Below are 15,967 nucleotides of genomic sequence, written 5' to 3' on the forward strand. Positions count from 1 at the left end.
TGAACACTGTCGAATGTCTAAATGCCTTACCATTGTCATGACCAAGTGTAAACCTATACTGGATTGCATCTCTAATCATGCAAACATACAAGCCAAGGGGGAGAGGGACCAACAAAAGCCGGGGACCAACAAAAGCGAATGGATGCCGTGAGGAGAGGGAAGTCGTCCGAAATCTGGCTACATGTGACGTCACGAGATTTCCTTAGAACAAGCGGCAGCTGCTGAAGCTAGTCGCAGAGCCGGGGAGGACTATCGCCGCAATTTCTGTCTACAAAGTATTATTTTCGGGCATTATAATTGGCCGCAGCATCAGCAGCAATGGATAGATCACGGTCCTCCTTCTATTTTTATCACTGACTGACTGTTATTTCCAAATATTTTGCTGCGTTGGAAGCACGCAAGTGCTCGAAGGGGGGTGTCCCAAGCTATCATTATTCGACTGCCAGGTAAAATATGTCAATGTAATAAATACTCATTATAAAAATTAGAGCAGAACGGGTTTAAGAAGCCCTGGGTTTGGGGTTCATTATTTTGGGGCCTGTTGAAGCATATTTTCAACGTAAAATGGGTGGGAACAACCGTTAGCCTGTAGCGGGCTAGCTAGCATGAATGCACGTCATTTGCAAGTTTGGGATGTGATGCTGCTGGGATGCTGCAACGGGAGGGCTTGGGCATTCTCAAGCGCGAGCTACAATGATGGGGTGGTGTTACTGTCTGGCTTTGGCCCAGTTTTTGCGCCCAAAACAAATTGTCTTTATTAAAACATAAAGCCACATCTTTCTATGGCCAATATATATATTTTTTTAAAACGCTAACGACCTAGGAATAAATGTAGGAAGTCGTAAAAAAGGCAAAACGTCAAGAGGAGACTGTCAGTTAGCTGCTAGCTAACGTTTGCTACGTTCGTTAGCCTCGTTCAGTGGCTAGCTAGCTCGGTTTTCAATTCCTTTCCCAAACACTTGACATTTTATCCGTTTGATGGGCACGTGAACATTGTTTAAAAATCACCCGTTACCCAGTAATGATTTTGTGCCTCTTATTATTGTTGTATAATTAAGTGTGTAACGTTATGGCAGGCGGATGTTATTATGTAAGAGCAAATGACACCACACGCCCTTGAAACAAAAGCTGTTGTTTCAATATTTGCTTATTTCTATGTGGTGTAGGGCCTATCCATGTCTTGTACATTGATGGCAGAGACGATTATTGCGGAAAATGTTTGCACATGTGACTTGTAATGGCTTCTAAAATGGAAAGTCTGGTCATGTCAGCCATTGTTTTTGTTGTCATTGGATTGATATCATTTATTTTCCATCCCAGAGCCAGGTCTTTCACATCAGTCGGCTGCTTTTGACAGGTATCCAATCCCTGACAACAAAACACTGTGCAGTTATCTCCTAGTACAGTAGTAGTGCTTCACTTTGAACAAAAATAAACTCATGGGTTGTCAGAGGCAATTTGGCCTCTATTTTGGCACCTTGTATCACTGATTACTCTCCACAAAGGACATGAATTGGACCACAGAAGCGGTTTCTGAACTTGAATATGATTGTGTACCCAGAATGAAATCCTTTTGTAGACTAAGCCTACATAATGCTTTTGACATGCTGGCTGCTTTTCCCATTGATCACCTATTGGGATTTAGAGTGATTGACTGAGGTCCGTGCTAATGTTGTCATCTTTGTAGCCAATAGCCATCATACTTAGTCATATCTAAATATACGCAGTGAAAAGTAACTGAAGATAAATGCTTTTAGAGACATCAGACTGGCTAGGTTGGGATTCAATTTATATACAGTACCAGTCAAAAGTTTGGACACACATACTCATTTCAGGGTTTTTCTTTATTTTTACTATTTTATACATTGTAGACATCAAAACTATGAAATAACACATAAGGAATCATGTAGTAACCCAAAAAGTGTTTAACAAATCAAAATATGTTATATTTGAGATTCTTCAAAGAGCCACCCTTTGCCCTGATGACAGCTTTGCACACTCTTGGCATTCTCTCAACCAGCTTCATGAGGAATGCTTTTCCAACAATCTTGAAGGAGTTCCCACATATGCTGAGCACTTGTTTGATGCTTTTCCTTCACTCTGCTGTCCAACTCATCCCAAACCATCTCAATTGGGTTGAGGTCGGGTGATTGTGATTTGGTTTTTTTTAGACCAGAGGAAAGGTTCCTCCTACTTGGCCCACCAACACCACTTCCAGCAGCATCTGGTCTCCCATCCAGGGACCAAACGTGCCTAGCATCAGAGGTACGCCAGCAGTGGGATACAGGGTGATATGCTGCTGCTAGATCGAGGCTATTTGGTTCTTTCATTGCTGTCAAAGTGCATATGTCGCTCAATCAAACAAAATATATGTAGAGTCCTCAAGGCACACATTATCTAACAGTGTAGTAGATACTCAAAACATCTAATTTCAAAAGCGGCAAAGCCTTGCGTGGACCTTATACGTGGCTCTGACCTTGCCTCTGATGTTGTTTGTGTATATCCTAACAGACAATTTAGAATAATCCATCGGAACCAGAGTAGACACAAGGTGGCGTAAAGGATGTGTACCTTTTAAGAAAATCTGATCAATGGCGCTGCATAAGCAGTTTTAGGCCCGCCAAAGAGCAGGGAAAGAGGAAAGGGGACAAATATGCCGGTGGGCAGGGAGGGGACGGGACGGGAAGCACATTCTGGGTCTTAACAATGACTCCAGTTCTCACTTAAGTGTTTGTAAAGGAACGGGACGGGGGCGGGGATGTAGTGTGTGTGTGTGTGGAGAGCGATCCATGGACCTTCCCCCCCCCTTTCTCTCTCCCCTGCTTCCTTCCAGGCTGAGTCATCGCTGGAGTGCCTTGAGAGAGTGAAGGAAGACGTGGAGAACAAGAGTGAAAGAGAGGCAGTGTGAGAGAGACGATTAGGGGAGTAAATACAAAGAGTGAGAGGAAAACAGGAGTAGAGAGGAGGTAGTGAGAAGAAGGGAGAAGAAAAAGAGAGCCAAGGGAGTTGGGGAAAAGACGGAGAGAGGCAACACACACAGAGTGAGGAGAGTGGGTGTGTGTCTGAGGAAGAGACAGCAAGGTCAGGACTGCTGACCCCCCCCCCCCACCCCCCTGGGTCTGAGCACTGTGCTGACGGTCAAGGCGAAGCCACTATGAGCGACCAAAACGTTGTCAAGGAAGGCTGGGTTCAGAAGAGAGGTGAGTCTATTGATTGATTTGATAATCGGGGATGTTTACGGTCTTTGAAAATATATATATTTTTTCACAGTTCACATCAAGAAAACAAACACCCCTTTTCAAACACCCCCGGTCCCCACATACCTGTATATACATAAATATGGAAACAAACAGGGAAGGGAATAAATTGAATATTGTATTATTATAACCAGGGGTTGGAACCAAAATCATTTTACAATCGTTTCGTTCTGAACAGAACCATTATTTATTTTTTTCGTTCAGTTCCACTGTTCCGAACAGTAAAATAAAGTTCTGAACCAGTTTGAAACAAAAAAGTACTGTTTATATCGTTCCTCTTTAAACCTCTGAAAACATTTTTTTTTTAAGCAAACATTTAATTCAACATGAAATTACTTCACCAATCAGTGTGGATAGAGCAGGGCGCGAGATGCGACTGAAATTTTGCAGGTGAGAGAAAATGGAGGAGGCGGCTTGTCTTGAAGCGCAGGGCATCTTGTTATGACATGCATTATCTGAATTAGGCCCACAGAATTATACCTTCGGAGAAGCGGCTTCTGTCAAGGAACTTTGAATGTTTTTGAACTTCCGAGAGTTGGCTTAATGTTGGACTAGAGCTAACGTTAGCTAGCTAGCTAACAAACTTGTGTGTGCAGAGCTGCACTAGAATTAAAAACACGTCTTAACTTTGTTGTAGTTAATTAATCCAATGTGAAACGCGATAACTATAGTATCCTTAACTAGCATTGAAAAAGTTAATCCATTCTTCTCTAATTAAACATTTCTCCCTAATTTCTGAATCACTTGTAACGCCATCAGTAGCCTATGCTTCGGAGGGGCAGGTAGCCTACACACACTGGCAAAGATTTCCAGCTGGCAGGTAGACACGGGAATACGTTTCTGAGTGACGGAGTAAGGGCTTTGCATAGGCGGTTTGTTGCCATTTTTATGGGACCAGAAAAAAATGCCCGGAACGTAAAATAACATTATTAACTGATTCCCATGATTTTAATATAACGGTTCTGTTCCGGAACAGTTTAGATCACTTTAGTTTAATTTTGTTATTTTTCGGTTCTGTTCCCTGAACCGGTTCCAACCCCTGACTTATAGCTAGTATGCTCAGCGTGTGGTATGGAGGATTTTAAGCTGTGTTGACTGGTTGAACACATGGATTGGGTGTGCGTGCAGTGTGTGTGTGTCTATATATTGTTTAGCCTCAGGCTGTGATACTGCCACAGACAAATTTGAACTCTTGGAGGATGGCTTAACTCCCCAGTTCCTTCCTTTCAGAGCCCAGGAGCCACTGAATTGTTTCAGGCACTTTTGTGCTTGTACAAAATCCAGTTACAGTCTTCTAAACACTGAAGGGTAGCTAGTGGTTTAGAGTTAAACTAGTAGCAAACAATCAGTTTTATACTTGTATTTTTGCACACTGTCACTTGTGGTTAAAAATAAAATAAAAATCAATGATACCATATAGCCTATTAGCAAGATGGAGCTCTTCTACAACAGTGTCCACATGGACATCTTGCAAGAAAACACCAGCATGGACCCTCGTGTATTAATTAATTATGTATTAACCTGCTTGAACCATAATGAATCGTGCCATACTGTTAAATGAAAATGCACTTACTTAAAGCCGTACATTGAGGTACATCCCAGATGGCATCACATTCCCTTTATAATACACTACTTTTGTCCAGGGCCCATAGCCCTGGCACTGTAAAGGAAATATTGCCATTTAGGATGCAGCGAGGGTCTGACCACTGCTGCAGCCAGCTAGTCAGTAAGTAACTAGAAAAACTGATAAGCTAAGTTTCCAGTATGAACCAATCCCTGCTGGACTTGTTGCAGGTGAGTACATAAAGAACTGGAGGCCGCGCTACTTCCTGCTGAAGACCGATGGATCCTTCATCGGCTACAAAGACAAACCCCAGGACGCAGACCTGGCCTATCCCCTCAATAACTTCTCTGTAGCAAGTAGGTCCTCCTCGTCTTCGTCAGTCTCCATTTTAGACCATTTGAGGGCAGTTTCTCAGACACAGATTAAACCTAGTCCTGGACTAAAAAGCAAGGTCAATGGAGAATCTCCATAGAAAATGATTGAGTCCAGGACTAGGTTTAATCTGTCCCGGGAAACCGCCCCTTGGTGTGTTGGGTGTATTGTATTACAATATACAGTGCCTTTGGAAAGTATTCAGACCCCTTGACTTTTTCCACATTTTATTCTAAAATTGATTAAATAAATAAATCCTACACACAATACCCCATAATGACAAAGCGAGATAGGTTGTTATAATTTTTTGCAAATGTATTAAAAATAGGTCCCACAGTTGACAGTGCATGTCAGAGCAAAAACCAGGCCATGAGGTCGAAGGAATTGTCTGTAGTGCTCCGAGACAGGATTGTCGAGGCACAGATCTGGGAAGGGTACCAACACATTTCTGCAGCATTGAAGGTTCCCAAGAACACAGTGCACTCCCATCATTCTTAAATGGAAGAAGTTTGGAACCACCAAGACTCTTCCTAGAGCTGACCGCCCAGCCAAACTGATCGATCGGGGGAGAAGGGCCTTGGTCAGGGATGTGACCAATAACTTCATGGTCACTCTGACAGAGCGCAAGTTCCTCTCTGGAGATGGTTGTTCTTCTGGAAGGTTCTCCCATCTCTGCAGCACTCCACCAATCAGGCCTTTATGGTAGAGTGGCCGGACCGAAGCCACTCCTCAGTAAAAGGCACACGACAGCCCGCTTGGAGTTTTCCAAAAGGCACATAAAGACTCTGTCCATGAGAAACAAGATTCTCTGGTCTGATGAAACCAAGATTGAACTCTTTGGCCTGAATGCCAAGCATCACATCTGGAGGAAACCTGGCACCATCCCTACGGTGAAGCATGATGGTGGCAGCATCATGCTGTTGGGTTGTTTTTCAGCGGCAGGGACTGGGAGATTAGTCAGGAATCAGGATCGAAGGAAAGATGAACGGAGCAAAGTACAGATAGATCCTTGATGAACCTGCTCAGGACCTCAGACTGGGGTAAAGGTTCAACTTGCAACAGGACAACAACCGTAAGCACACAGCCAAGACAACGCAGGAGTGACTTCGGAACAAGTCTCTGAATGTCCTTGCGTGGCCCAGCCAGACTTGAACCCGATCAAACATCTCTGGAGAGACCTGAAAATAGCTGTGCAGCAACGCTCCCCATCCAACCTGACAGAGCTTGAGAGCATCTGCAGAGAAGAATAGGATAAAATTCCCAAATACAGGTGTGCCGAGCTTGTATACCCAAGAAGACTCGAGGCTGTAATTGCTGTCAAAAATGGTCTGAATACTTATGTAAATGTGATATTTCAGTTTGTATTTTTTATAAATTAGCAAAAATGTATATAAACCTGTTTTTTCTTTGTCATTATGGGGTATTGTGTGTCGATTGATGAGGGGAAAAAACGTTTTAATACATTTTTATAAAAGGCTGTAATGTAACAAAATGTGGAAAAAGTCAAGGGGTCTGAATACTTTCCAAAGGCACTGTACTACATTTGACATTTTTCATAATTTTAAATATCAATTAAGGTTCCCATGTTAGGCCGTGTGCACTCCCTGGAGCCAATGTGTCCCTGTCAAACGTTCAGAGCTAAAGTAGTTCTACTTGAATATAGTACAACACTGTTACCTCCTGAAACAGTAGTGAGTTACAAATGTTTATTCTGTGATCCTTGTGATGCTTTGTCATTTTATTTTTACCTTTTTATCTCTCTCCCACCTCTCTCTCCCTCTTTTCTCCTTCTCGACACCCTCTTTCTTCCCCCTCTCTCTCTCCCCCTTCCTCTTTCTCCCTCCTCAGAATGTCAGCTGATGAAGACGGAGCGGCCCAAGCCCAACACGTTCATCATCCGCTGTTTGCAGTGGACCACAGTTATTGAGAGGACATTCCACGTGGACACGCCTGATGAGAGGTGGGTCACTCTCTCTCCCTCCCACCTCTCTCTCCTCTTCCTCTACTACAGCCTTGCCTCCTCATATTTCGCTTTTAGGGAAACCGCCATTGAAAAATGAAGTGAAATACCTAAACACTGTTTAGATGCTGCTAAAACGTGTTAATCTAAACATAAAACTTCCACAGCAGCAGTTGCATGTTTTGACGTAACTAGTTTTAGCAAACCACGGGAGCATCCAGACAGAATGGGGGTATGTCTCTAGATTTCTCCATGGCATTTGTTTTGTACCCTGCACTTTTCTAAATGTGTGCTTTCCTCAGCATATATATATATATACATCTCTCTTTCTCTCTCTTTCTCACACACACGGTATAGCAGTGTATTAAAGTGAGCTGCTGTTGGTTGGTTCCAGGGATGAGTGGGCCGAGGCCATCCAGATGGTGGCTGACTCCCTGGCCAAGCAGGAGGAGGAGGGGAGCCTGTGCAGCCCCACGTCGCAGATCGAGAACGAGGTCAACGAGGAGGAGATGGACACCTCCACCAGCCAACACAAACGGAAGGTGAGCCGCCCTGGGGACTGAGCACAGGTCATACATTGGTAGATAGGCACGTAAACACCAACCAAGATTATCTCTCTCATCTCAATGAAGGCTTCTCCTCTTCTCTTTTCTCCTCTACTTTCATCTTCTCTCCTCTCTGACAGACAATGAATGACTTTGACTATCTGAAACTACTGGGCAAAGGCACTTTTGGGAAAGTCATTCTGGTGAAGGAGAAGGCGAGCGGAACGTATTACGCCATGAAGATCCTGAAGAAGGAAGTCATCATCGCCAAGGTACTGGCTGGTGTAAAGCAGTTTCTCTCAACCTTTTTTATACTAGGGATCAAATCAAATTTTATTTGTCACATGCGCCGAATACTACATGTGTAGACCTTACAGTGAAATGCTTACTTACAAGCCCTTAACCAACAATGCAGTTTTAAGAGAAATGCATGTTAAGTAAAAAAATAAAAGTAACAAATAATTAGAGCAGCAGTAAAATAACAGTATCGAGGCTATATACAGGAGGTATCGGTACAGAGTCAATATGCGGGGGCGTAGATTATTCAGTCGAGGTAATTGAGGTAATGTGTACATGTACATCTGCATGCTTTGTGTTTTTTCCCTGCTTGGAAGTACATTTAAACTCACGCTATAGAACTGACTAAATGAGTGTCTTTGACCATCCCACAGACTGGAGGTCAATAAACACTGGTTGAAAGAACTGGGCCCTGTTGGAATGGATACAGATATCGCCTTTTCACCTTCTACATCCTAACATCCTGTCTTTCTCTATCGCTCTCTTTCCCTCTCTCTCTACCCCCGTTTCTGGATTTTCCTCTCTTTCCTTGTAACGCAGGACGAAGTTGCTCACACCCTCACAGAAAGCAGAGTGTTAAAAAACACCCGGCATCCATTCCTAACCGTGAGTATTGTTTAGCAAAGACTTAAAGGCAAACTTTATACTGTAAGCCTGTATTATTCACTTGGAGGCCACGTCTCAAATGGCACCCATAGGGCTCTGGTCAAAAGTAGTGCACTATATAGGGAATAGGGTGCCACTTGGGATGCGATCCACAGACTCAGTCAAAAGCCAAGTCTGATAGAATAAACGTTTAAGCTGTTCTACTGTTGCACGTGTCATTAGATATGAATTCATGGGATAAATGAACATCTGTTTGTGTGGATGTAAAGAAACAAAACAACAGCGATGGTGCAACTCTTATTTTTCTCCAGTCTCTGAAGTACTCCTTTCAGACCAAGGACCGGTTGTGCTTCGTCATGGAGTATGTAAACGGAGGAGAGGTAAGAGATGCCTGTGCTACCTGAGATACCTGGGGAAAGATGAGCACTTTTTTCCCCAGACACTGTAGGTGTGTTGATGAGGATTCCCTGAGACAGTTACACCTTCCTCTTCCACAATGTAGAATTATTTCCAGGAGCCGAAATAATTATTTCCATGGACCGTCTCAGATTAGGAATGCTGATCTAGGATCAAGTCCCCCTACTATTCATTCTGATTTAAAAGGCAAAACTGATCTTATATCATCACTCCTGAGACGATATGTGAATACTGGCTCAGGACATCTTTTTTAGAGAGCCATTAGTGAATGGAACTATACCTTTTATATGCAGATGTGTAAATATATATTTGAATTTAACATAACTTTAAATCATTTTACATTTTGTTATGTGTTTTTACCATTTATTCCTTTCCCGATTTTCCCCTCAGCTGTTTTTCCATTTGTCAAGAGAGCGAGTGTTCTCTGAGGACCGCACGCGATTCTACGGAGCTGAGATCGTCTCCGCTTTAGACTACCTTCACTCTGCCAAGATAGTGTACCGCGATCTGAAGGTACATGCATTCATATGGACAGTCATCTCTATATCTATCATAACACCATGTGTAGACTTCTTTAAGAAGCAAATCCTTACTTCCAATCCTAATTAAGTCCAATGGGAGACTAAGTGAAGATTTGACTTAAAACATATAAAAAGAGCATGCTGTTGAGGATGGATATATTATTGGGGCGTATATTCAACATATGATATGGTATTTATGCTCATTGGCAGCTGGAGAACTTGATGCTGGATAAAGACGGGCACGTCAAGATCACAGACTTTGGCCTCTGCAAAGAGGGCATCACAGACGCGGCCACCATGAAGACCTTCTGCGGCACGCCGGAGTACCTGGCTCCAGAGGTCAGAGCTCACATTGATGTACACTACCCAAAATGCCATGTTGTGAGATATATCCAGGTTTTCTTATGGGAGGAAATATTCTAGGTGTCTAATATATACTAACTACATACTAATACCGAGTAAAGCAGGAATCGACTGGCAAGAGTCAAAAGCCCTTGCACGGAAAAGAGTGAGGTGGAGAAAAGAACGGTATGAATGCTGTATGCTCCCAAGGGGGCCCCACTGGTGGATGCCCTATGCTCCCAAGGGGGGCCCCGATGGTTGACACCCTATGGTCCCGAGGTCACATACTAATAAAATCGAATGTTCTTGGTCACGTACACCTATTATTCACGTTATCGCAGGTGCAGCGAAATGCTTGTGTTCCTAGCTCCATCCGTGTAATAATACCTAACAATACACAGAAATCCCCCAAATAAAAAGAGAAAATATCAGAACGATCAATGTCAGTCTGAAATATATATGTATATGGTGGTGTGTATAGACACTATTGACAATATATATGCAGTAGTTATATAGGATGAGCCTTGACTAGAGTACAGTATATACATATGAAGTGGGTAAAACTTACTTTATTATATCATGATGTCCCTATGCAAGGTGCTGGAGGACAATGACTATGGCCGGGCGGTGGACTGGTGGGGTCTGGGCGTGGTCATGTATGAGATGATGTGCGGCCGGCTGCCCTTCTACAACCAGGACCACGAGAAGCTGTTTGAGCTGATCCTCATGGAGGAGATCAAGTTTCCGCGCACGCTGTCCTCCGACTCTAAGTCTCTGCTTTCCGGCCTGCTCATCAAGGACCCCAACAAACGGTACAGACACACACAGAGTGGGAGAGAGAGTTAGAAACAGACGCTCGGACGGACACACACACACACACACACACACACACACACACACACACACAGACAGACAGTTGCATGCATGCACTGAAGCAAGAGAGATGTACAGTCGTGGCCAAAAGTTTTGAGAATGACACAAATATTAATTTCCACAAAGTTTGCTGCTTCAGTGTCTTTAGATATTTTTGTCAGATGTTACTATGGAATACTGAAGTATAATTACAAGCATTTCATAACTGTCAAAGGCTTTTATTGACAATTACATGAAGTTGATGCAAAGAGTCAATATTTGCAGTGTTGACCCTTCTTTTTCAAGACCTCTGCAATCTGCCCTGGCATGCTTTCAATTAACTTCTGGGCCACATCCTGACTGATGGCAGCCCATTCTTGCATAATCAATGCTTGGAGTTTGTCAGAATTTGTGGGTTTTTGTTGTCCACCTGCCTTTGCAGAATATCAGTCTGTCCGTGATGTTTTTCCTGGAGATAAGTGGCTTCCTTGCTGCCCTTCTTGACACCAGGCCATTCTACAAAAGTCTTCGCCTCGCTGTGCGTGCAGATGCACTCACACCTGCCTGCTGCAATTCATGAGCAAGCTCTGTACTGGTGGTGCCCTGATCCCGCAGCTGAATCAACTTTAGGAGACGGCCCTGGCGCTTGCTGGACTTTCTTGGGTGCCCTGTAGCCTTCTTCACAACAATTGAACCACTCCTTGAAGTTCTTGATGATCCGATAAATGGTTGATTTAGGTGCAATCCTACTGGCAGCAATATCCTTGCCTGTTGAAGCCCTTTTTTGTGCAAAGCAATGATGACAGCGCGTGTTTCCTTGCAGGTAACCATGGTTGACAGAGGAAGAACAATGATTCCAAGCACCGCCCTCCTTTTGAAGCTTCCAGTCTGTTATTCAAACTCAATCAGCATGACAGAGTGATCTCCAGCCTTGTCCTCGTCAACACTCACACCTGTGTTAACGAGAGAATCACTGACATGATGTCAGCTGGTCCTTTTGTGGCAGGGCTGAAATGCAGTGGAAATGTTTCTTTGGGGATTCAGTTCATTTGCATGGCAAAGTGGGACTGCAATTAATTGCAATTCATCTGATCACTCTTCATAACATTCTGGAGTATATGCAAATTGCCATCATACAAACTGAGGCAGCAGCCTTTGTGGAAAATTCATATTTGTGTCATTCTCAAAACTTTTGGCCACGACTGTACACACAGAGGCACAGGTACACAGACAGACGAACACACACACCAAGGCTCCAGTGGGGGATTATACGAAGCTGGGTCAGTGATCAGCCAACAAACTCTGCCAAATAATTTTGACACAACACATTTCCTACTTCATAACAGATCAACTTGAAATGGGTTATTGACTCATGACTCATGCTAATCAGCTAACCAGCCCTCAACTGTAACTTCACATAATTTAGTCTTTTTTTGTACAGGAGTTACTGGCTCACACTGGTCCTGCTTTATGAAATACTACCTCACTGCAATTTGTTTTCATTTGTTTATCGCTCTTCTACAAAGCCGTTTGTCACTCAAAAGCTTGAGGCAGCTAGGTTAGTGGAAAACCCAAGGGAGAACATTCTCTCATTCACCACATGATGCTATTCCAGGATTTGCACCTAGCTCATGTTTTTGTCTTGTTTCACGACAGGCTTTCTAGAAAGTGTTCACATTTGTACATTTCTTTATTTCCGACAGACTCGGTGGCGGTCCAGACGACGCTAAGGAGATCATGCGCCACAGTTTCTTTGTGGCGGTAGACTGGCAAGACGTCTACGACAAAAAGGTGAGTGTTCTTCACTTGACCTCTTACGTGTACGATTTCACTAAACCAGTTCTGTGTCCTCCCATCGACTTTTGAACAAATTTGGAGTATTCCATGCAGGTCAAAATGACTAGCGTTTTTCCAGTCAAATATGCAAATATTGACATGTCACACACGAGGCACGGACATCAGTGTGTCACATGTCACTGTGGCTCAGTTGATTAAGCATGATGTCAAGATCTTTGGTTTGATTCCTGCTAATGCCACCGATATGAAAATGTATGCACGCACTAATGTAAGTGGCTTTGGGTAAAAGCGGCTGCTAAATGGCATATGAATTATATATTACATGTGACAACGGTGTCCCCTCCCTCTCCCCTAGTTGGTCCCCCCCTTCATGCCCCAGGTCTCCTCAGAGACGGACACCCGGTATTTCGATGAGGAATTCACGGCACAGACGATCACCATCACTCCCCCGGAAAAATGTAAGCGTCCGTCGGATCCATCGGCACGGGTCGGCCCACTTATTTTGAATAGGGGTTTTCTGCCATGGACTCCACCGCAAACGGACAGGTCCAATCGTAGCACATTACCCTATGATACACAACAATTACTATTTGAAAGGATGATTAGTCTGTTGAATTGGTGTGTGTTGTGCTGTGGTACTGGTCTTTATTTAGTGATTATTCTAAGATAACACTGTTACTCAAGTGCCCCTAAGTAATGAAACTTAATTGCAGGTTATAACACCCTTAATTAAGTTTGTTATTGAGCCCAGGCTTACCTGTCCTTCTCCCATTTCTCTTTCTGCAGACGATGAAGACGGGATGGGCGAGGGTGACAGTGAACGGAGGCCTCATTTCCCACAATTCTCGTATTCGGCCAGCGGACGGGAGTGAAGGTCATTGCCAGTCAGCCAGTATCGCCCCCCCCGCCGCACGGCCGTTTCGAGGAAAACACGTAGCCATTTTAGGAAAAGTCTCCCCTCTTTTCTCCTTCTCTGTATTCGAGTGCAGACTGGGAGAAGTCGTCTTTTTAGGGACTATAAAAGGGGTTTTGCACAGTGGGATAGACTCAAGCTGGTCTCTCCACACAAAAAAAAGTATCTTACATTTTCAACGCTATATACTGCAGAAGGCAATGTTTTTGTTATGTATTTTTATCCGTCAGTATTAGGTTGTCGACCTGTTAAGTTTTTTGTTTGTTTTTTATTTTATTTTCAACTTTTTTGCACTTGGTTTGGAAGAGCCGTTCTAGGGAACAAAACCAAAAATGTTGCCTTACGTGTGCAGATGTTTCGTATCATACAGACAGGGTTTGGGTCGGGGGGCTCGTGGTTCATTCAAACTATTATTTTTCTCATATACAATGCCATGGTGGCGCATATTCTCCAATCCCATGGCAACGAGAATCACTGTCTACTAAAAACAACAAAAAAGACAGAACTGACGGAGTTTCTTTCATTCTAATTTCATTGTCACAGTGTTATTTCTTTTCATCCTTTTTGACCTTTTCATTTTCAGCCAGAGATTTCTACTTGGTTATTGTTTAACAGAAACACTAAACTGCCAGATACTGCACGGTTCACTCAGGCAACACAGAGCACAACCGCATTCAACTCAGCTACCAGTTTAGCTTTACACACCCATCAGGGAAAAGCTACTATGAATATACAAGCCTTTTTTGCATCTTTTTCCACAGTCATTTGATTAATAACTTATTTTCATAGCTATAGAAAAAATACTGGTATGGATGTTTACACAAGGAATGTGGCTTATACAGGTCCACCTTGTGCACACACACGCTCACACACACACACTAACATCAGAGCCAGCTCTGAGCTCTGCTGATATGGCTTGTGACAGACTATGAAATCTGTATCTGTAAAAAAAAAAAAAAAAAAAAATCTCCCCATCAATCACACACACACATACCCTTGGTTTTCTTCCCAAATCGACAAGGTGGGCGGAAGGCATCAATAATCACTAACCATGTTGGGCCACAGATCACGTGAAACTGAGCCATGAATATACTTGTGTATGATGATAGGGTGAGAATGGAGAGAGAAAAGGAAAGCAGTTCCCCCCCCACCTTTTGTGATGTAAATATGCAATGCCTTTTTTTGTTCTTAGTGGTGTCTTGGCCAGACATGAACTTATGTGTGTGACTGTACTTCAAGCTTGCTGATGAGAACCAAGACCAGAGGAAAAGAAAGACAGAACTACTTTTTGGGTTAAAACAACGTAAACTACAACGTTAAAGACTGACTGGACGCTCCCATTTTGTGGCTGTCATCGTCGCCTCGACCTGTCTGTCCAGAAGAAGTTTCCATGGAGATGAGACCCTTTTTCGCTGTTGGTCGAATGGATTGACACCCACTGTAATGTTTTATTTTTCCCTTTCAAATGGGACCATGGTCAATTCTGCAGTGATATATGGTTACATCAGGTTGTTACCATTCCCCCCCTTTTTTTTGTACCATAGTACTAGTTTTATTTATGTTTGTCATTCTAGGCAGTGTTTCCCAGTCTTGTTCAGAGTCAAAAAGGCACTAAGTCGCTGAAGGATGATATTGTTGGATGCATTACTAAAGTCTTTTTTATCCAATTGTTTTTTGATTGTTTGCCTGTTTGTTTTCTTACCAAAACATTAGTGCAAGAAACCAATAGTGGACTTGCTTTGCCGTGGTAGTATTTATTTTGAATTAAATTAAAGAATACATTTCAGGGTTTTTCATGGTGTAAATCTTTTTCTTTTCCCCCTTCTGATATTTCAGTGAGTGTGTTCCCTTTGGAAAGCAATTCCCTAAACAATGTTCAAGGGTCTCATCCAGGGTCATGTTCATTAGGAACCAAACAAAATAAAACAAACCGGGAGGAAGAAACTACTGGCATTTCCACTGACAGATTTACCGTAATGTTTTACCCCAAAGGCTCAGCCTTTTCTTTTTCCATCTACATGGGCCGGTACCAGTGTCTCACTGGGCCCCGGGTACTTTTTTAGCCTGCATTTACATAACAATGGCAAACTGAACTTTATCACCTCAAAAAGCACCAGTCTTGAACGATGCTAAGGTCTGTGAGTCTGCTTACCACAAGTCTTTAGTGTCACTCTCCTGATGGAGACAGAGAGCTTACATTAAAGGGATACTTCGGGATTTTGGCAATGAGGCCCTTTATCTACTTTCCCAGAATCACATGAACTCATTGATACCATTTTTTTCTCTGTCCAGTATGAAGGAAGCAAGAAGTAGTTTCACAAGCAAATACTAACTAGCGTTAGCGCAATGTCTGGAAAACTGGGTATCTGCTACCCATACACTTCCAGTCATTGCGCTAACGCTAGTTAGCAACTCCCTTCAAATGGCACAAAGAGACATAAAAATGGTATCCACGAGTTCCTGTGATTCCGGGGCAGTAGATGCTGAAGTTTCTCTTTAACATAAAACACCGGCGACACACTGG

The 15,967-nt window shown here is 43.1% G+C and overlaps 1 protein-coding gene across 2 annotated transcripts; it reads left to right on the top strand.

Moving 5' to 3' along the window:
- The first annotated feature begins 113 nt into the window (after positions 1-113).
- Positions 114-15,234, top strand: LOC129838414 (RAC-gamma serine/threonine-protein kinase-like). 2 transcript variants are annotated; one of them, XM_055905359.1, is made up of 15 exons: positions 114-446; positions 2,172-2,265; positions 2,834-3,200; positions 5,052-5,177; positions 7,042-7,153; positions 7,548-7,695; positions 7,839-7,970; positions 8,536-8,601; positions 8,913-8,981; positions 9,409-9,531; positions 9,750-9,878; positions 10,479-10,693; positions 12,437-12,524; positions 12,886-12,988; positions 13,317-15,234. In XM_055905359.1, the coding sequence occupies exons 3-15, from the start codon at positions 3,155-3,157 to the stop codon at positions 13,400-13,402; spliced, it is 1,443 nt and encodes a 480-aa protein (XP_055761334.1). In that variant the 5' UTR covers positions 114-446; positions 2,172-2,265; positions 2,834-3,154; the 3' UTR covers positions 13,403-15,234. The 2 variants fall into 2 exon arrangements, with proteins under 2 accessions (XP_055761334.1, XP_055761332.1); XM_055905357.1 differs by lacking the exon at positions 2,172-2,265.
- The last annotated feature ends 733 nt before the right edge of the window (positions 15,235-15,967 follow it).

The sequence above is a fragment of the Salvelinus fontinalis genome, chromosome 3, assembly GCF_029448725.1.
Source record: "Salvelinus fontinalis isolate EN_2023a chromosome 3, ASM2944872v1, whole genome shotgun sequence".
NCBI classification, from domain to species: domain Eukaryota; kingdom Metazoa; phylum Chordata; class Actinopteri; order Salmoniformes; family Salmonidae; genus Salvelinus; species Salvelinus fontinalis.